The following is a 23,343-nucleotide window of genomic DNA, read 5'->3' on the forward strand; positions in this document are numbered from 1 at the left end:
CATATAAAAAGGCTGCTTTATTTTGGCAGTCTTGAGGAAAGGAAAAAGAGTAGGTATCACAGAAAAATGTACCAGAAATTCACAGAATCAAAGTCGGTGGACACATTCAAAAAAGGCATGTGTCAGCAAAGTGACTGAAAATTAGGATTCATGGTGGAAAGGCATAAAAAGCAATGACATTTTTTTTATGGAAAATATAGTCAAAGACTAGTAAGCACTACATGGCTTCAGGAAGTAATATAAGCACTATAAAAACAGCAGCAGAATACAAAAGTACATAGGACAGATAAGATTCAAGCTTTACGCAGAGTGGGCAATAAAAGAAGTATATAAATTATTAAGCAGGATGTGCTGTTATCCTAAAGGTAAGTAAATAAGCAGAATAGCTAGCCAAGTGGCTATTACTCAATACCACAACATGTGTTTCTGTGACATCTGCAAGCCTGCAAGAATGACTTCTTCATAGCAAGTTAGGTTTTTCAGAGTCACATATTTCATCAGTAGAAATGAAAAGTTCATACCATTAAAGGTGTCTTGCCATCCTTATCTTTAGCATTTACATTAGCTCCAGCTTGAATTAATGATGACGCAGCATCCACATTTCCACTTACAGCAGAAACTCTCATCAATGGTGTCCATAATGAACCATTGTCTTTTACATCCACCTTGTAAAAAAATAAAGCAGTTTCAGTATACTTGGAAATTACACTATTTACCATACTGACTTCACTACTATGCTGCATCATGTGTAAGGAAAGAAAATGCAAGCTAAAATAAGAAAATTAATGCATTTGAATGATATGAAAGCTAGACCAATGCAAGAAGCCAGTAAAGAACAGTTGTGGTTATGCTACTTAACATGATGTCTTCAAGGAGAGGTCACTGTAATGCGAAATCATATAATTTGAGTTTGCACACCTCATGCACTCTTGTAACCTGGTCAGAGTTTTGTTAGATGTGTCTTTGACCCTTGAAGACAAATATGTGGCTCAGACTCACATTCCATGGAACTGTGGTTAGTGTGAAAAACACTCATATACAGCTAGTGTTGTTAGAAGCCTTCTTCTATTCTTCAAAGCCATTCTGGCACTCACATAAACTTGTCATAGTAGCAGACCACTGCCCTCCATATAACAACATGTAATTATTATTGTATAAAGTCTAACTATATAAACACAAACTAAAATATAAGTAATGAAGTACAGTTGTGTAAAATCTTACCATAATGGTAAATGTCTTTCTCTTCACTGTTGCAGTATTCATAACATTAGGGATCCCCTGCCTAGAGCAGCCCAATGTCTGGCCAGTAAAGCAAAGCCTTAGGTTGCTTTAAGGTATGCTGTACGTCACACGTTTACTCCATGTGTAGCATAGGGCATACAGGTGATGTCAGGACATACCTTCCTCATAACTGAAAGCCCCAGTGGGAATGCCATTCTAAGGAAAACCAAGAAGTAACCAGTACATCCAGAAGAGAAATGGACAAGGGGGAGGAGGGAGGGAGTGAATACTGCAACAGTGAAGAGAAGGACATCTACCATTATGGCAAGATTTTACACAACTGTACTATGTTCTTCTACTGCAGTATTTATAACATTAGGGAGAGTGCCAAAGCTCAGGAAGTAACTTGGGAGGAGGAAGGGCCAGCAGAGCTCTCTAGGAAGTCATGAAGGATGCCAGTAGCAAAATGAGCTCTAGCTCTGGAAATTCCATCCAACTTGCAATGCCTGGTAAAGGTATGCACAGAAGTCCAGGCAGCTGCCTCAAGAAAAGAGTTAGTAACCACACCCTTGAAAAAAGCACCAGAAGAAGCCACAGCTGTAGTAGAAAGAGCCTTTACAGAATAAGGAAGGCTCTTACCATGAAAAGAATAACAAAAAAGAAAGCTTTTGAGATCCAAGAAGAAATAATCTGCTTGGATACGCTAATCTCAAGGACCTGGGAAGAAAGGAAACAAAGAGATGAACAGATTTACTAATAGTCTTAGTCTTATCCAAATAAAATCTGAGTTGCCTATGCACATCCAATGTGTGCAGCACCTTCTTACTAGCAGGTTGTGGAGAAAGGGAAAAAAGTGGGCAAATGAACAAACTGATTAAAAGACATCTCACTCACCACCTTGGGCATAAAAGAAGGATTAGTATACAAGGACACTTTGTCCTTACAAAACACCAAAAAAGGAGGACAAGCTATAAGGGCTTCAAGCTCAGACACCCATCTGGTAGATGTAGGGGATAACAAAAGAACAGTCTTCCAAGAACAATGTTGCAAGGAAGCTAAAGCTGCAAGCTCAAAAGGAACCAGAGTCAATTTCTCCAAAAATAAAATTAAGATCTCAGGGAGGAGGAACAGGATTCCTATGAGATCTACTATAAAGGATGCCTTTAAGGAATTGTTTAGCTTCAAATCTAGGAGCTAAACCATCATTGAGCAATTCACACAGATAAGAGAGAACCAAAAGAACACCTACAGAAAGTGGATCCAAGTTATGAGAAAGACACCAAACAGAAAACCTCTTCCATTTGGATAAGTAGGATTTCCTGTTATTGGGTTTCCTGACCTCCTGCAGGACCCTAAGAACATTTGCAGAAAAAATGTATCTACGTGGAATCAAACATCCTATCATCCACGTGTCGGTTGAAGAGTGGACAGGTGGGGATGGATGAGAGGTCCCTTGTCTTGTGTGAGTAGGTCCACCATGTGAGGTAACTTGTGATGACTGCCCTTGGCTAAATGCAGAAGAAGAGGGAGCCAATGCTGTATTGGCTAAAAGGGAGTCATCAATAAAATTTTGGGGGTGTCCTGTTGAATTCTGAACAGGACTTTTGTAATGAGGGGAAGGGAAGGGAAAGCATAAAGAAACATCCCCTTCCAAGAAAAAGAGAGGGCTTTCATCTTCCACACTAGAGGACCTGGGACTGTGGCAAAAAAAAAAGGAAGTTGTCTGTTCAGAGGGGAAGCAAATAGATCTATTTTAGGAGTACCCCACTAGTGGACAATGTCCAGAAACACATCCCTGTGAAGCATCCATTCATGGGATTGAGTTAAGGTACTGCTCAAAATGTTTGCCACAGTGATTCGACATGAGGGAATGTAAACTGCCTGAAGAGTTACTTGATACTGGACAGCAAGATCCCATACCAGGAGTGCCAAATGGCAAAGAAAATAAGATCTTGTTCACCTGTGTGTTTACATACCACATCAGAGTGGTGTTGTCTGTAAACACCTTGATGGGTCCTGGGGAGAAAAGAGGATGAAAAGCCTGAAGAGCCAGCAGAAGGGCTCTCATCTCTTTGACATTGATGTGCTCCTTCCGTTGAACAGGAGATCACACTCCCTGCACCTTTAGAGAGCCAAACGTTGCTCCCCATCCCACATCTGAAACATCTGTGAACAGCTCCTGAAAGGGAAGAGGGGGATGAAAAGGCAGCCCTGGATTTAGGAACAACTGCTGGATCCACCAGTGTAGTTCCTTCTTGAGACAAGGTAGAAATTCTAGGAGATGAGCATGTTGAAGCCAAACTGACATCAGCAACCACTGAAACTTCCTCATGTGAAGTTTGGCCAGAGGGAGCATAGGGATGGTGGATGCCATGAAATTGAGAGCTTCCAGAAACTCTCTGGCTGTAATGGAAGCCATATGAAGAAGAGTTTGAAAGAAGGAGATGAGGAGCAAGGCCTTGGAAGGAGACAGGGATGCCAGCAAAGGCACCATCTGAATCCTGCAACCCAGAAACACATGGTCCTGAGAAGCAGTCAGAGAAGTCTTTTTGAAGTTTATTGCAAACCCCAGGCTCTGGGCAAAATGGAGATTTACTCAGGATCTCTGGAGAGGATTCCTGAAAAGTACAGTTGTGTATACTTACCATAAATGTAGATGTTCGAGTGTATTCACTGTTGCAGTCATTACATTTGGGTTATCTGCCTGCAGGTAGCCCTCAGTCAGCCTGATTAACAAAGTCTTGGGTCCTGTGTCAGTTGCTGGCCCTTCTTCCATGACATCAGGTTGTCAGGGGTATAAAACATGCAGCCGACACCATTACATCAGTTTTTCTTGCCCCAGATGTCAGGTGCCCCTCTAATGGGGAGCAATTAAATATAAAAGTACAAAGATATACCTCCAACAAAAAAGCAAATACACCAAAAAGGCTTTTAAGCATAGTAAATTAAAGTAGAGGTGTAGCCAAAAGAAGTTAGGGGGCTGGAGGGAGGGTAACCAGGACTGCAACAGTGAATACACTCGAACATCTACATTTATGGTAAGTGTACACAACTGTACTATGTTCTTCATGTTTCACTGTTGCAGTCATTACATTTGGGTAGATTCCCAAAGCTATTGTTGGGAGGAGGAATTTAGATAGCATTAGAACCAGCTATAAGGCCCTGCAAGACTGCAGTGGCAAAGCCAGCTCTGGATTTAGAGAAAACTGGCAAATGATAATTCTTGGTGAAAGTATGTACAGAACTCCAGGTAAAAGCTTCTAGGATGTCCCTGGTAGGGACGCATCTAAAAAAGACTGTTGAGGTAGATGCGGCCCTGGTGGAGTGAGGTCTGATGCCCTGGTGGATAGGTTTTCCATGGTGCTTATAGCAGAAATGAATGCAATGTCCTATCCATTTAGAAATGGTTTGCTTTGAAATAGCCTTCTCCTCTGCCCCTGCAGCAAATGCCACCAGCAGTTGTTCAGATTTCCTTTGAGGTTTTGTCCTGTCCAAGTAGAATCTAAGTTTTCTGTGCACATCTAAGGAATGCAGTATCCATTCCCCTTTGTTCTGTGGCTTGGGAAAGAAGGTTTGCAAATGAATGGACTGATTAAGAGCCACACTGGGCATGAAGGATGGATTGGTTCTGAGGGACACCCTGTCCGCATGAAAGATGATGAAAGGCTCCACTGCCATAAGGGCCTGTAATTCAGATACACTTCTAGCTGAAGTGATTGCTAAAAGGAAAGCTGTTTTCCAAGAAAGAAATTTTAAGTCTGCAGTAGCAGCTGGCTCGAAAGGAGGTAGAGTGAGTTTCTCTAAAACAAAGTTAAGGTCCCAGGCTGGGGTTGGAGCTCTCCTGGGTGGTCTCAAATTTTTAGCCCTTCTGAGGAACTGCTTGAGCAGTGGATGAGAGAAGAGGGGAGGTTCTGTGTTATAATGAGTTGAAATGGCTGATGGATTTTAATGGAGGAAAAGGAAAGGCCCTTGTGAAGCATCTCAGTTAAGTATTGTAAAATCTGAGGTAAATTGGGCGCTGCTGTGCTCATCCCTTGAAATTGGTTCCAAGCACAGAATCTTTTCCATTTTTCTGCATTGCCTCTAAAATGATACCCATCACTGGTTTACTGAGGGATGGTAAAGGAGAAATTATGTAATTGGCAGGCTGCAAGATTCAGTGTTAGAAGCTGAGGGTGCAGAATCTGGTTCTCCTGCTGAGACAACAGGGAAGGATTCTGAGGCAGGTGCCATGGGGATAACCATTACACACTGCGCAGGAGGGGTTACCAGTGTTGGCGTGGCAAGTCTGGAGCAATCAAAATCATCCTTGGTTTGTCCTGTTTGATTTTTAGTAGTACTTTGGAGAGCAGAGGCAGAGGGAGAAAGGCATAGACTGATAGGTTTTCCAGCTGAAGGACAGAGCATCCACTTTCCAGGCTTGTTTGTGGGGAGTCCTTGTGCAAAATTTGTCCAATTGGTAGTTCTGGGGAGAGGCAAACAGGTCTATATCTGGGCTCCCCCATTTGCTTGTCAACATGTTGAAAATCCTTGATTCCAGTTTCCACTCGTGTGGGTCCATGAGGTTTCTGCTTAGTCCATCTGCCAGTGTATTTAATTTTCCTGGCAGGAATTGAGCTTGTAGGTGCACTTGGTAGCTCAAGGCTGTGTTCCACAATGCCATGGCTAGTCTGCAGAGGGGGTAAGAATGTGTACCCCCCTGCTTGTTTATGTACCACATAACAGTGGTGTTGTCCGTTTTTACCATAAGTTGTCAGGGAAGAATGTGGTCCTTGAAGGCTGTCAGAGCATTCTGTACAGCTAACATTTCTTTTTGATTGGTGGTGAGAAAGGTAGTCCCTTGTTTTAGTGGCAGGCCTCTGCCCACCAAAGGAATTCTAGGTGTAGCAAGGTATGATAGGAATCATTGCTTCTAGATCCTGAGAATGTTGACACCATAGGCTTTTTAGATACCACTGTAGTTTCCTCATATGCAGTCTTGCATATGGAATTAGAAGAATTCAGGAGGCCATGAACCCCAAGGCTTGCAGTATTTGTCTTGCAGACAGCAGGGTTTTTGTGGCCACTTGTTTGAAGTAGGTTGTCAAATGAATTTGTTTCTCTGGCGTGAGGTAAGCCATCTGGGAAGTTGTATTCAAGCTTGCTCCAAGGAATATAATTTGTTGACAGGGTACCAGGTGTGATTTATTTTCGTTTATGGTGTACCCCAGACAAGTTAGAACCCTTTGTACAAAAGCCAGATGATTCAAAAGTATGTCCTGGCTTTCTACCTGAATTAGACAATCGTCCAGGTATGGGTATATCTGAATATTTCTTTGCCTGCAAATTGCAATAACTGGAGCTAGTCACTTTGTGAATACCCTGGGCACAGTAGATAAGCCAAAGGGCAGTGCAGAGAACTGATAGTGCGTGTAGCCTGCTTTGAAGGGTAGGTATCTTCTGCAAGATTCCCTGATTGGGATGTGCAGGTATGCTTCTTTTAAATCTAGTGTTGTCGACCAGGAATCTTTGCCTAGCATAGGAAGTAATTGGTGAAGAGTCAGCATCTTGAATTTTGGAATCTCCAAAAAGGTGTTTAGAGTGGACAGGTCCATGATAGGACGCAATTAATTGTCTTTTCTGAGTACCAGGAAAAGTCTTGAGTAGAAACCTTGTCCATTTTCCTCTTTTTGTACCAGTTGAATAGCCCCCATGCTTAATAGAGAAAGTACTTGTTTTTGGGCCACTGCCCAATGATTCGGGGGTAGGTCCGGACACCCGCTTGGTGTTGGCAACGTGTGGAAGTGAAACCTGTATCCCTGGGACACTATATTTAAAACCCATTTGTCGTGGGTAATGAGTTCCCAGTTCTTTGCATGAAGAGCAATATTTCCCCCCAAAGGGGCAGTTAGTTGATAAGTGTTTGGAAATTTTAAAAGGAAGTCATTGAGACAGTTTACCATAGGGGGAGTCTTATTACTCCCAGATTTGGAAGTGGAGGCCCCCCACTGCTTAGTCCTGTGTGTCTCCTGGGACTGAAACCTGGGGTTTTTGCTGTGTCTGGGTTTGGCTTGAGAAGACCTGGAAGGGGCTGGAAAAGACCAATTCTTAGAGGGCCAGTGCCTACTAAATCTAGGAGGTTGAACTTGTACGAAATCTTTAACAGTTTGCATAGATTTAGCTTTATCTTCCATCTTTTTAAGAACTTCCTCAGCCTTGTTGCCAAACAGGCGGTCCTGATTTAAGGAAGCATCCAACAATTTAGCTTTAACATGATCAGGCAAAGATTGCTCCTTTAGCCAAGCATGCCGTCTGAGCACAGACCCAGTGACAGCAGCCCTACAAGAGGCCTCTAATGAATCAAAACCACATTGCAAAGTATGTTTTCCAACTTGTTCAGCAAAATGCATTAAATCCTGTAATTCTTATTTTCCACAGTCAGGAATCAATATCATTTTCTGTTTAAGCAATCCAATAACATGTTGCTGATACTTTAACATATGAAACTGGCAGTTTAAAGCCCGAATGGCCAAGGTTGCAGAAGTGTAAACCTTACCCCATCTATCCAGCGCCCTGGAGTCTCTATCAGAAGGGGTAGGATTTTTAGCAGTAGAAGCATTAACGACCTTGGGCCCCTGCAAAACAGTCTCTGGATTTGCAATAGGATTTTTAAAAAGGAAACAATAACTAAAAAAAGAGATGTCAGTGAAACAGCACAAACTAATAACCACCAAAATTCACTGTGGAAGTGTATCAGTGTGTGTTCGTGCAGGATTTGTGGGACTTCCACAGTGAATTTTGGTGGTTATTATTTTTGAAAAGGAACTTGTGTGACTCAGGGACCGGGTAGTATCTGTCAGGTTTTCTGGGCCAAAACTAGATTACAAAAAAGCATCATCAACAATGTCTAGTAGAGGAGGAATAGCTAAAGGCCTATGCTGAGGTAGGAGTAAGAAATCCCTAAGCCTCTTTTTTGAACCAGAAAAGGCCTGGCTTTCCCAGTGGAAATTCTCCCTTAGAGTATGTAAGGTTTCCCCAAAAGAAAAATCCTCCAAGAGGGGAAGCAGAGGGAATGGAGTCCTCTGCATCAGAATCCTCATAAGTAGATAAGGGTAAATACAGATCATCAGAAGAATCAGAAAAAAACAGAATCCTGGTCAGAAGATTCATAAACAAAAGTTCTAGGCCTCTTAGAAAGGGGGGGGGCGGTTGGCTACCCCTGATTAGAGTTATTAGATCTTAAGCCATTCTTATCATTTGTTTTTTAGGCATAGAGGCCAGAGCATGTGGCCTGGGCGTCAGTTTTTTAGGCATGGTTCGAGGTTTAGGCCTAATCGAAGAAGAAGGCGTCAGTTTAATATGCAAGTTCGTAGGCCTGAATACACCCTCAGAAGTCAGTGCTTGCACAGCAGCTCCGGAACCATCCATGGTAGAGACATACATGGGTTCCACAGTTGAAGCATCTCGCGGCATACCTGTCTCCGAATGGGTCTCAGTAGAGGCCTGCGAATCAGAAGTAGCGGGTATCAGGGGCTGCGAAAGCACCTCACTGAGTACCAGCGAACTGGCGACTGGCTTAGTAGAAGCGTTGTCAGCAGTTTTGAACCTCGCCGGCCTGTCTCTGTCTTTATCTTTGCGTTTTTTCAGGATTCCCAGTATTCGGATGGCTATCCGATGACATTTCTGGATAATTAAACCGAGAACCAAAATATTTAGAGGCAAAAATATACCAACGACGGATAGTGCGCTGATTAAATAAAGCACATAACCGACAGCAAGGTACATCGTGGTCAGGGCCTAGTCAAGGAATACAGTCATCATCATCATCATCTTCTTCCGGCTGTTCCTGTTAGGGGTCGCCACAGCGGATCATCTGTTTCCATTTCTTCCTGTCCTCTGCATCATGCTCTTTCACACCATCCGCCTGCATGTCCTCTCTCACCACATCCATAAACCTCATCTTAGGCCTTCCTCTTTTCCTCTTACCTGGCAGCTCCATCCTTAGCATCCTTTTCCCAATATACCCAGCATCCCTCCTCAGCACATGTCCAAACCAACACAATCTCACCTCTCTTGCTTTGTCTCCAAACTGTCCCAACCCGAGCTGACCCTCTAATATACTGATTCCTAATCCTGTCCATCCTAGTCACACCCAGTGCAAATCTTAACATCTTTAACTCTGCCACATCCAGCTCTGACTCCTGCTTTTTCGACAGTGCTACCGTCTCCAAGCCATATAACATAGCTGGTCTCACTACCCTCTTGTAGATCTTTCCTTTCACTCTTATTGGTACCCGTCTGTCACAAATCCCTCCTGACACTCTTCTCCGTCCATTCCACCATGCCTGTACTCTCTTCTTCACCTCTCTTCCACACTCACCATTACTCTGAACTGTTGATCCCAAGTACTTAAACTCATCCACCTTTACCAGCTCTACTCCCTGCATCCTCACCATTCCTCTACCCTCCGCCTCATTTACACACATATATTCTGTTTTAGCCCTGCTGACCTTCATTCCTCTCCTCTCTAAAGCATATCTCCACCTCTCCAGGGTCTGCTCAACCTGGTCCCTACTCTCACTACATATCACAATGTCATCTGCAAACATCATAGTCCACGGGGCCTCCTGCCTAATCTCATCTGTCAACCTGTCCATCACCACTGCAAATAAGAAAGGGCTCAGAGCTGATCCTTGATGTAATCCCACCTCCACCTTAAACGTATCTGTCACTCCCACCGCAGTCCTCACCAATGTCACACTACCCTTGTACATATCCTGTACCACTCTTACATACTTCTCTGCCACTCCTGACTTCCTCATACAATACCACAACTCCTCTCTAGGCACCCTGTCATATGCTTTCTCTAAGTCCACAAAAACACAATGCAACTCCTTCTGACCTTCTCTGTATTTCTCCAACAACACTCTCAGAGCAAATATTGCATCTGTAGTGCTCTTTCCTGGCATGATACCATACTGCTGTTCACTAATCATCACCTCCCTTCTTAACCTAGCTTCCACTACTCTTTCCCATAACTTCAAGCTGTGACTGATCAATTTTAGACCTCTGTAGTTACTGCAGCTCTGCACATTACCCTTATTCTTAAAGATAGATACCAGAACACTTTTTCTCCACTCCTAAGGCATTCTCTGACTTTCCAAAATTTCATTAAACAATCTAGTTAAAAATTCCACTGCCATTTCTCCTAAGCACCTCCATGCTTCCACTGGTATGTCATCTGGGCCAACAGCTTTTCCATTCTTCATCCTCTTCATAGCTGTCCTTACTTCCTCCTTGCTAATCTGCTTCAATTCCTGATTCACTATCCCCACATCATCCAATCTTCTCTCTCTCTCTCTCATTCTCTTCATTCATCAGCCCTTCAAAGTACTCTTTCCATCTACTCAACACACTCTCCTCACTTGTGAGTACGTTTCCCTCACTGTCCTTTATCACTCTTACCTGCTGAACATCTTTCCCAGCTCTGTCCCTCTGTCTAGCCAATCAATACAGGTCCTTTTCTCCCTCTTTAGTGTCCAATCTCTCATACAACTCTCTATATGCCTTATCCTTAGCCTTCACCACCTCTGTCTTTGTCATGCGCCTCATCTCTTTATACTCCTGTCTACTTTCTTTATCTCTTTGACAATCCCACTTCTTCTTCACCAGCCTCTTCCTCTGTATACTCTCCTGTACTTCCTCATTCCACCACCATGTCTCCTTGTCCTCCTTCCTCTGTCCAGATGTCACACCAAGCACCTTCCTAGCAGTCTCCCTTACTAGCTCTGCTGTAGTTACCCAGCTATTCGGTAACTCTTCATTGCCTCCCAGTGCCTGTCTTAACTCTTCCCTGAACTCCACCTCACAATCACCCTTTTTTAACTTCCACCATTTAATCCTTGGCACTGCTTTCACACTCCTCCTCCGCTTCTTGATCACCAACATCATCCTAAAGACCACCATTCTATGCTGCTTAACTACACTTTCCCCAGTCACCACTTTACAGTCTCCAATCTCCTTCAGACTGATCCTCCTACATAGGATATAATCCACCTGTGTGCATCTTCCTCCACTCTTGTATGTCACCCTATGCTCCTCCCTCTTCTTAAAATATGTATTCACCTCAGCCATGTCCATCCTTTTCGCAAAATCCACAATCATCTGACCTTCTGCATTCCTCTCCTTAACACCATACCACACTTCCTCATCCCCACTGTTCACTTCACCAACATGCCCATTGAAGTCCGCTCCAATCACTAGTCTCTCACCCTTGGGTACACTCACCACCACTTCATCCAACTCACTCCAAAATTTTTCTTTCTCATCCATCGCACACCCAACTTGTGGAGCATATGCACTAACAACATTCATCATTACACCATCAATTTCAAGCTTCATAAACATCACTCTATCAGACACTCTCTTCACCTCCAAAACACTCTTGGCATACTGTTCCATTAGGATAAACCCTACCCTATTTCTTCTGCCATCCGCACCATGATAGAACAATTTGAACCCACTTCCTATACACTTGGCCTTACTTCCCTTCCATCTGGTCTCTTGCACGCACAATATATCAACCTTCCTTCTCTCCATCATATCAGCTAGCTCTCTCCCTATACCAGTCATATTGCCAACATTCAAAGTTCCTACCCTCAGTACTACACTCCTAACCTTCCTCCTCTCTTCCTGCCTTCGGGCATGCCTTCCCAGGCAAGGAATACAGTACGAATGAAAACCTTTATGAGGTATTTGCTTTCCACAAATAATGCAATTATTAACTTTTACTGACATCAGGAGCAAGAAAAAGTTTCCCCAACGGGGTACTTAGCTTTAGTTGAAGACTTCGGTTCTGAAACTCAAAAATGAAAATTTCAGGAGTCAGCTGACTGGCACTTGCAAACTTCTTCTGCTTTGGGCACCGCACGGCAAGAAAGACTGATGCATTGGCGTCGGCTGCATGTTTTATACCCTGACAACCTGACGTCATGGAAGAAGGGACAGCAACCGACAAAGGACCCAAGACTTTGTTAATCAGGCTGACTAAGGGCTACCTGCAAGCAGATAACCCAAATGTAATGACTGCAACAGTGAAACACGAAGAGCATCAACAGGTCACTGAAGTAGGGAAATACTTGCAAAAAGAAATCACAGGAGTGAGGCATTTGGTGAATACCCTTGGGGCAGTAGAAAGGCCAAAGGGCAAATCAGAGAACTGAAAATGCCAGGAAGCAACAGAGAAATGCAAAAATGTCCTGAAAAGGGGATGGACTGGAATATGGAGATAAGCATCTTTGAGATTCAGAGACACCATAACTTGAGGAAGCAAAAGACAGAACAAAGTCTGAAGGGACAACATCCGAAAAGGTGGCACCTTCAGAAAAATGTTTAGATGAGAGAGGTCTAGAATTGGTCTCTAAGTACCCTCCTTTCTCAGTACTAAAAACATCCTGGAGTACAAACCCCTCCCCCTTTGGGACACAGGCACCTCCTGAATAGTACCCTAAGTCAAAAGATCCCGAAGGTTACACTGCTATTTGTGAGAAAATTGGCAAACAAGCAAATATTGCATAGTTGTACACACTGATCAATAAGGGTATATTCACATCAATTTAGCCTAGTAACCAAGGTATTGAACAATGTAAAGGATTTAGACCATGTAACATAATCAACAAATCAACTCTCGTCTACTTCTCAATGTAACTTTTGCATGTTCTAAATCACTGAGGTTCTTTTAAGATATGTAACACTTGGGCATAATAGGAGATGTTATTAGGAATCAAAAGTCCACTCCCTGGCTATTAGATTTAGCATTTTGAGACTGAATTGTAGACCCTTAACCTGTTGCTGCATCATAAGATCTTCAGTAAAGGTGATGACCATAATGGAAGAAAAAGCTTCTTAGAAGAGAATGCAATGGTTGTCTTGGCCAAAAAGAAACTATCATGATTAGACTGGACCTGACTTGTTTTTTTCTAAGCACTTTCTGACTTAATGCATAAGGAAGGAAGGAAGGAAGAATGGAAGGAATAGATTAAGAAATTAGTCAATGGAAAGGAGAAGGCCTGTATCTTCTGCACTGTTACATACAGTATGATGAAGGAAAAGATTCTGATTTGATTGTTGTGTCTGAGAAACAACTCCACTTCTACACACAGACACATACAAAAAAATATATATATTCAGGATTCAGGTATATATATAGATCTAGACAGAGAGAACACATACATGCATACACACAAACACACACACACAGAAACACACGCACATATATATATATATATATATATATATATATATATATATATATATATATATATATCTATATATGGAGAGAGAGAAAGCTATACAGGTATAGATTTATTTGAGCTGCAATTTAACAAACCAAAGCCATTTCTAACTTTGCTGGGTTGGGATTCCATATATTAGTTTTGATATCTGTGTGTGTGAGTCTATATATACACATATATATATATATATATATATATATATATATATATATATATATATATATATATATATATATAGACACACACACACTTATTTATATATAAATCCACTGACAACTGCTTTGAAGGAACTTCCCTTTTATAAAATTACAAGATGGCTTATTTGTTATAAACTGGAGGTACATACATTTCTATTCTTTATCCATCTGCCTACAGCATATGTATATATTTCAGTGTGTGAACTCCTATTTTGGCTACAGTAGGAACTAACTTTTCTATTCTATTATTAACTTTGTTGTATGAATGGACTGCAAATGCTCCTAAATCTGCTCCTGAAAAGAACTATGATAAGAAACAAAGTGAACTAAATAGTTTGGTGCTGGCAGGACATAACTCATTCTGATATCTACCTACTTTTGACATACTTATCTAGTCATGTAGAATCCTTATGAAATGGCAAAGACACGTTACATCAGGATGTGAAATATGGATTGTAATAAGGATTTTGAAATGGTCCAGATAGTTGTAATCAAGCAATGTCCAAAAGTGGCAGGTGCTCTATGTTGGCATAAAGGAAACCTGCTGTAGGACAATGGACACCATAGTGTCAGGTTTAATACACTGTTAACTCACTGATCTAGATGTCTGTAGAGCCTACTGAAAAGTGGCTTGGGTATAATTTAACCTAGAAGTATTAACATCATACAGTTATCCTTAGGCAACCCAGAAGTAGTACACCATCTGGTTTGATACCGTGGTCAATATCCATTCATCCTGTGTCACCAACTTCTTCCTCCTGAAAGTCTGCTGCTCCCCACGTAGATATGAATTATGTAGTCTTTTATTCTGGCTTGCTCTTGCTGCAAATTACACAGTACTGACATGATGGAGACTGTGCTTCAGACCATCATGGCATATAACCAAATTTGCTAAAACTCTATTGCATGCTTTGTCTGTAGCAGTCCAGCACTGACAGTAAGCATAATGACCAAATGGACCAGTAATTTTTGGTATTTACTTCTAAGATCTCTGAAGAAAGAGCCAAAGCCTCTGGCTAACAAAGTTTGCAGATGACTACAAACTGGGGGTTGTTGATACGTCACTCTCTAACACCCAAACCCTCCAGAATGAACTCTTCCTATTAAACTGTTGATGTGCTAAGATGAGCTCAAACTAAAGGCTAAAAAGTTTAGTATCCTCACTTTTGGTAGACGACCATTTCCCCCTCATCATACTATATCAACAAAATACTACTGCATAACAAAAATGTAGTCATGGAGCTAGAAGCCTAGAAACTTGGGTTGATAGCTGACTCTCTTTTGATCATCACATGACAATGGTTGTCAGAAAATCCTTTTACTTTGCACAGCTAAGTACCAAAAAAAAATCTAACAGAGGTATAAAAAGGAAATCCCTCCTTTATATTCAACACTGATCAGACCAGTTGTCAAGTACAACTCCCCTTTCTGGACACATTTGCTGAATATGTCAAACAATCAGAAAGCCCCCAAAGGTTCCTATCCAAAGGTCCCTGATTTACCAAAAGAAGGTGAAAGCTGCATCCTTTCATTCAATGCCTTAACACTTTTGAGGGAGGAAACCTCTGTCTTGCTTACCATGCCATTAGAGACCTGGTCATCTTGGGACGTCTGTATCTCCACAAGCCCAATATTTTCAACAGTATTAGAACCAAAGACTTAAATCTCTACCAACAGATAGAAAAACAAGGAGAAGGTACAGATTTATAACCCAGTGCCTCCCAAACCTCTGGAAAAACAACCATGCATTTTAAGCAGTGCAACTCATTATCTTTATTTAAACATAACCTAAATGAGTGGATGGATATCCACAAATTTTCTCCAGGCTTGACTGCTATGGACCTCCTGGAGAAACGAGGTTTGGTTGCAAGTGCATAAATGGTCATAAGACTCAAAAGCCTTGGACTTTCTATAAATTTATAAAACGCTGGTGATGCTGTCCATTTCTGTGAGGTCCTGCTCCCTATTATCATAAATGGTCTGAAACATAATTCCCCTATAAGTACTTCATGAAGGGAGTCATCTGACTTGGCAGCATGCCCATTAACAGAGTGAATCCTTCTGAGGTGATCTCTAGGGGTAGGTATGCTAGCACAAAGTAACTCCTTCACACCCAGTGCAAAGGCAGGGTTTGTCCCATACGACTTGATTAGCCCATAGTGCTGAATTTGGAAAATGCATTAATGGTAGTAAAAGTTCAGGAATGTGTCACTCTCTGTTTGTCTGAAAAATCAGAACATAGATAGTTCATATGACAGGTGCCTGACTAATTGCTTAGGTAACCATTGGAGTCCACCACTCTTGATCAGCATCTATTTCTTTAATCTGAAAACTGATAACCAGAAATTCTAGTTAACCAAATGTGCAGATTACAAACTAGGTGCAATTGTCAAAATTCACTCAGTGCATTTTTTTAGCATTCAGTACACCAGGTATTAACTAGGGTAAGGTCTTACTTAAGGGTAAAAATATCTAACTTCTTTTCGCAACAGCAACTACCCACAAAATGCACTATGAACAACATTCCCTTATGAACAAAAAGTTAGTCAGCTCCTTCTCATTTGATCATCATGTGATAACTGCAGTCATAAATTTCATCTACTAGTACAATATTCAAGTACTTCAACTAGATCCAAAGATGTTATCACTTCCCTTTATACAGTGCTGATCAGACCCATTATAAAGTTCAGTGCTCCCTTTGGGATGTCTCTCACTTGAAATATCAACAAACCAAGAAGTCCCAGTGGTTTCTAACCAAAAATATCTCTTCTTAACAACCCTAGATTCCTAGAGAAGCTGCAAGCCCTGTCTCTCTACACTGCCTTCTGTCTTACAGACTTCTCAGGAGAGATCTGTTTCTCAATTACCGTGCAATTAAAGATTTGCTGGTCCTTGACTTCCTTTATCTCAGTAAGTCTAACACTAGAACACAAGACCTGAACAATCATCACCACATAAACAGAATATGATGAAGAGAGTTCATCACCCTTTGCCTCCCCTTCTTTGGAATAAACTTCTCTACAACTTAAGCAATGCTATTCAATATCTTCCTTATAACTAAACCTGAACGACTGGATGGGTACTCACAAATTTACACCTGGACTAACTGGCCTACACCCCTTTGAGAAAGACAGCAAAGCCTGAGGGTGGGTGTTTGCAAGGTATGTGTGCTTGTTAGACTAAAACAGTCTTGAAATACCTATGAATGGTAGGATTTACTGTGGGACTTGTTCCTATCAAAATCTGTAAAGATGTATTGTGGATGTAGGGACAACTGCTCCACTTCTGTCATTTCCATAATAGCACTGAACAATGCACCATATACAGCTTGTGATTTCCTCCAAATAAATGAAACTATGAATTTTAAAAGGTGCCTGTTGTCTCCACAACCCAAATACCCTTGATTAAGTTCAGTTGATGATACACCCTTTGGGGTTGAAGAACTTACCATCTATCACTAGGAGATGTGAGTATGCCATGTCTTATATTTTTCTCTTCAACGGCTTTTTATGATAGTATATGTACCCAAAAATACACAGGTGCTGGATCCTTTCTTGGAAGGGATATAGGTGCATGTGTGCTCTTGTATACCTGCTGGTACCAGGTAATAGTTATTGGACATTCCTTCCTCTGAATCAGAGTAATACATATTAATATATCTGAGACTGCACACTGACTACACCTCCTTAACCACACCTATTAGTCCATTGTTTTGTGTCATATTTTATTGTGTTGCATGTATATATACCACCCCCTATTACTACCACTGTGCTATTCTATGGATAATGACTGTGGCCACCTTACATTCCTGGATTCACTTTACTAAGTCTTCTACAATATTTGACCTTCTTGTTCCCCAAGAGATGCAATCTGCACTTCATTTCAACTTACCAGTGTGTGTGTGTGTGTGTGTGTGTGTGTGTGTGTGTGTGTGTGTGTGTGTGTGTCCTTTTCTGGCCATTTGCATCCATCTCCCTTAGCATTTGTTCCATGTTGAAGGATATCACCTGCTTAATGTGTCCTCTTTGCACTCTACTCCACTTTATTTGCCTTCCAGACTCCCCCTTAGCAGTGCCTGTGGATGTGGTTGAACTCCATTTGTGCCTGCTTGCCACCTTCCAGTCTCCCCTGGCCTCTGTGGCTACAGAGCTCACTTGTTTCAATGTCTCTGTGAAGGTGGCTTGCATTGTCTGTTTGGGATGTGTATGTATGTGTGTGTGTGTGTGTGTGTGTGTGTGTGTGTGTGTGTGTGTGTGTGTGTGTGTGTGTGTGTGTGTCTCTCTGTGTGTGTGCTGTCAGATGAGTGGGAGGGACACCCATTTTCCCATAATGTGCTGTGATGCTATCATATGACTGACTGTGCAACCTGCTGGGGAGCAGTGCACCCCTTTGCTGTGTCTTTTCCATTGTGCTACTTGTGGAGGGGGGCTTCAGAAGGCATAAGTTCCCTTCTTCCTTGTGTAGAGTTTTATGCTACTTGTCAGCAGGTGGATGCTGTGGTCTCCCTTTGTTCCGTATTGTGCTTGCAGTACAGGGCTTTCTACTACCTGTGGGTTGGGTTACTGCAAGCAGTGTGTTTTATACTACTTGTGGGGGGGGGGGGTTGCAGGTGAGTCTATGTTACACAGTGCTGTGTGCTGTGACTGCTGCTACTTGTGTGGAGGGGGTGTTGCTGGGAAGCCTTTGCTTCTGCCTATCACTTTTTTTTTTTTTTTTAATTAAAACATTGTGTTGTTTGCAGGGGTACCTTTACCCCATCTTCTCCTTTTTCCTCTATAAACCAATTTTGGTGTTTGTAAGGGGAAGCCAGTTCCTCCTATGTTTCAGGGCTACTGCATTTACCATATTGCCACCTGTGCTACTGCATACTACAGCTTTCACCCTGAGAGTTTTGTGGACACAATCTCAAAAAAAAAAATCAGCTCATTAGAAATTCTGTCTAATGAAAAACTAAAACCACCCCCACACTGGGGGGGGGTAAACCCTCAAACTTATATATAATAATTCTATAGCTGTACAAATACAAGGAAAGGGGGAACTCATAAAACAGAGGAATAGTTGCTACAGCAAACATGGAAACCACACCAGTAGTAATTTCCTATGGAAAACATTGATCACAGAGTTTAACATCAAGGAAGTGACCACTCAGCAGGTTATGTCCTCATCTACTTGACACCCAATGAAGAGGATGAAAGCAATCTGAATACTTATTCATGTAGACATCTGATTTTTTGATGTGTGTATTAGCGACCATCATCAGATATGGGAACATCATGTTTGCCCTGTCTTGTGAATGTAGAGTTCCATGCACTAATCACACTTTTATTTATCATGTCTGATGATCTAAGTATTTCTTAACAATACATATGAATAACATATATGGCTTGTCTGAAAAAAAAAAAACAATCAGTGCCAATTCAATTCCATGGCTGATTATTAGCAAACCTTCCTCTGGATTGTTGTTAAGATATGCACTTTGGATGACACAACTCTGTACCATTGGTTCTAGATGACTTAGCATTCTTGGTCATAAAGAATGAGTTTAATATTGGAAGGCTGTTATGTAGCAAAAACCATATCCGAGAGGCTTGTGGTATTTTTAAAGGAAAAACTCCTAGTAGTAGTTATATGCACTATGGCATACATAGGTAAGTCCAGCTACATAGCAGGTATGCATATGTCATTATCCTATGTGTACCATGATTTGTAAATATATGTTTCTTGGAATATACTATCTACAGGGGCCAGATACTTAGCAATAACCACAGATGTACTGTAAAACTAAAATTTGCCAAAATGTCAGAATCCTTGTAAGGCTGAGGCATTGCTCAGCAAACTTTAGCTGAGCAATAACATTCCCCTTAAAATAAACAGAAATACATGAATCATTAGGGTAAATTGATGGGATGTACTATAATTTCCCATAGCCACATAATACATACAACTGTAACACAACCAAATGCCATCCTACCCTCAACAGAATGACATAAACAATCAAACTTAAATGGCCATGCACATGGCATAAGATCCCTTTATTAACATAAAATGCAAATCATCATTACTCAACAGCCATGGTCAGGCAGGCTGCAGTGCTCTTGAATTACCACTGGCCATGGCAGTGGAGTAGCAGCAGATAGGACAAGACATAATACAGCTGTCCACCTGTAACCTACATTTGTAATGTCACTAGGATAATTCATACCTCATCAAGGAAAATGCCTTTAATAACCACCGGTCTTGGTAGTGTAAACACACGTGACAGCATGTTGACCATGCACCCAGATTAAAGGGACTGGGAGCTGCTCTTCTGTCTAGTATAATAAGCTCCATGTTGTAGATTTTCTTACCAGTAAAGCAACTCCTGGTATGGTGAATAAGGTGTCCATTTCATTTGTATAATTATTGGAAAGTTCAAAAAGGATTGTTAGAAGTCTGACTATGCAAAATGTTTGCTGGAAATATTTTGGAAATTAATATTTTGGGTATTTTCTGTAAGAATGGAAATCATGCTGTCTTAAGTGAGATGTTAACTGATGGGAACCAGCAATAAGAACAAGGTGTCAAATGCTTTCAGCAATCCAAGAAATTATCTGCTTTTGGTATCTTTAGAATACAATTTATTGATAGTGATAAGTGAGATGGCCTACAACACAAAGTGTGTTTCAAATCTGTTTAACAGTGTCTGTGGCTGAACAGGTAATACACTCACCTTTAGTGCTGGAAGATCAGAAGGCTGTGGGTTCTATTCCCATATCAGATACTTGTATTGCTTTCCCAATACTGGCAATGCAGTACAGGATAAAAAGGAAGGGGTGTTGCATTGCTGAGTGTGCCATTTTTCTGATGAGAGATTAAACCGAGGCCCCATCTGCCTGAGTTGGTGGTAGCTCAGGTGGATGTAAAAGATTCCAAAGTAGGGCTAGCTTTTTTTAAGTGCTTTCTTATTTATACTTCTTTACATTATTTACACAGTCATATTCATTTAATATATCTTCCCCAGGATTCAATAAAGCCTACATGTTCATTTTTCACTGTTTGTGCATCGCAGGGCAGAAAGTTTTAGATTCAGTAAGTGCCGTGTAGAGGTGCACACCCACATGCAAACAAGGTAAACATGATGCATGTGGCATGCTAATTACAGCATAAGCAAATTAATTACATGCTACTTAACCAATCTAATGAGAATAAAAATAAAATGCTCTGGAGCCACAAGTAAAGTCTGTTTAATTCGCAAGTAAAACGTTGTAAGTAAACCTTTCACAGTAAAAACTGCTTCACCAGGCATAAAATAAGGTAACGTTTTACTTGTATATGCCTGTGCATTTTGTATTTTGCATTTTAAGTTTTAAAAATGATTTAGTTACTAGACGCTTAAAAGCCTAACTGCTCTGATAATCATCTTAATTGCTTAACCAATCACCTTATTCCTATCAATGTATTTAACTCTTTAGAGAAGTTTTCATTCTGTATTTTTATGCCTGATGAAGCAGATTTTACTGTAAAAGTTTTACTTGCGGATCAAACAGACTTTACTTGTGGATCCAGAGCATTATATTTTTATTGTCATTGTTGCTTTTGACTTAAAAGTGCAACTGGTATTATTGCTGAGGTATTTCCCCTTTTCTTTGTTCTAATTAACCAATCTAACACAATGGGGCTATTCAATAAGCTATACAGTATTCTTGCAGACTCTGTGCTGGTTTTCCCTGAAAATTCTAAAACTTTTGGAATACAGCCACAGAAAGGAGTCCACACTGACAAAATGTTTGGGGCTACTATTTCTTTAATTCATTTGTATGTGCTACAGGCTGAAGCCAATGCTGCTGCTGCTGGTAAAAGGTCTAGGCCGAGAAGGAGAAGAGTTTTCAGGTACAGTTTGACTTTTCACAACTTACATGATGTGGAAAGTGTAGAGCTCTACAGGCTGGACAGGAACACATTACAGGAGCTCTGCAATCTCTGCCATCCTCAACACAGAGCCAGAGCTAACCAAGAGGAAGCCAACCCAGTGGAGACAAAGGTATGTATAGCCCTCAGAATCTTAGCTTTCAGAGACCAACAGGGGGACATGCAGGGCATGTCACACATATCAGCATCCAGGATAGCCATAGACTGCACTCATATAGAAATGAAGGCACCAACTGAGGAACAGGGTAGGCCCTACATTAACAGAACGGAGTACCACTCTGTCAACTGCCAAGTTGAGTGTAATGCCAGGGGAATCATCTTGAACATGTGTACCTGAACCCAGGCAGTTACCAAGACTCACATATCTGGCACACCTCCCAACTGTACCAGATGCTTGCTAGGGAGGATATCCCACATGGTCATCTAGTGGGAGATGCAAACTATGCACTGGAAGTATGGCTGATGACATCTGTGATGATAGGAGGTACTGCCATCCATACCAGGTGAAGTAGGGCAGTGGATGTATGACTTGTGCCAACACTGCCAGCTGGAGATTTGTAAAGAATAATATGTCATTTGAATATCAAACTGATTTATACAAGATGTTTGTGTTATAAATGTATTAGAACTGTATGTCATTTGTATATCAAACTGATTTGCACAAATGTTTGCGTTGAAAATGTATTTGTTAGGTGTTTGTGCTTAAAATGTATCAGCAGTGTGCCTACTGGAGAGAGCAGAAATGTGCATGCACTATTGTAACTGTTTAAATGTATATGTTTTAACAGAGGAAACTGGAAGACAGGAGGTTAACCTTAGTCCAGCAAACTTTAAAACATATCTGAAATTAAATCACTTTATGGGCTAGGTCATAAAGATGCTATCTCATAGGTTTCAATGCAGCCAGAGACACAAAGTCTGTACTAGGAATCTTTCTGCATTGTCGTTGAGTGAACTAATTACTACTCTGGAAGTGTGGAGGTATGAAATTGTTTTATGACTTCCAGCACCTCCAGAGATCTGAGCAAAAGCCCTTGTGCGTGTTATTTTACAGGTAAGTGCCAAATCCTTCCAGCTTCCAGCAATGGGGCTTTGCATGGGAACTAGAAGTCAAATGATCACAAGTGATTTCATTTTGCAAGCTATGCCAGAAGTAATATTTTAGATATTATTTTGAGAAGTCTGTTTAGTGAGACAGAGTAGTCTATTTGGGGACTGACTAGAGAGACTGCTCATGTATTTCATCTTGCCTTGCCCAAGTAAGTTATTAGGGAATAGTATAATTCTCTTAGATTCAGTCAGGAATATAGTGAAGCTTAGTTTAGACATTGTTTTTCTTTATTTGACTGAGTCTGTCTTTCAATGTTATTTTAAATATTTGCTGTGATTTTAAACTTTGATGTCACTAACTAATGTCTTTTGGCTTTTCCTGGTTAGGGGTCACCACAGCGGAACTCTGGTCCGCTAATGATTTGCAGTGGAATTTTATGGTGCTGAGGTGCCAGCCCGACGCCCAACCTTCAAAGGAGGCACACCCATTCCCGTACGCACCTACCTACATGTCTTTAATGTCACTCGACCATGAGGAGGACATGCAGACTCCACACAGAAGGCGCATCAGACGAGAATTGAACTGGAGAACCTCTTGCTGTGAGGCAACAATGCTAACCGCTGCACCACCGCAGCCACCTGTCACTATGAATAGATACTTAGTATTGTCTTGTTCTTTTATTATTTATTATCAA

At 41.3% G+C, this 23,343-nt stretch overlaps 1 protein-coding gene across 2 annotated transcripts in view; it reads right to left on the reverse strand.

Moving 5' to 3' along the window:
- The window catches only part of FANK1 (fibronectin type III and ankyrin repeat domains 1), a 1,042,588-nt gene that overhangs the window by 73,261 nt on the left and 945,984 nt on the right, over positions 1-23,343 (reverse strand). For both annotated transcript variants that reach the window (XM_044056182.1, XM_044056181.1), the window contains one exon: positions 522-665. In XM_044056182.1, coding sequence (XP_043912117.1) covers positions 522-665 — 144 coding nt within the window. The remainder of the gene's footprint in view (positions 1-521; positions 666-23,343) is intronic.

This window comes from Protopterus annectens, chromosome 14.part0 (assembly GCF_019279795.1).
Source record: "Protopterus annectens isolate FY-2018-M chromosome 14.part0, PAN1.0, whole genome shotgun sequence".
NCBI lineage: Eukaryota > Metazoa > Chordata > Ceratodontiformes > Protopteridae > Protopterus > Protopterus annectens.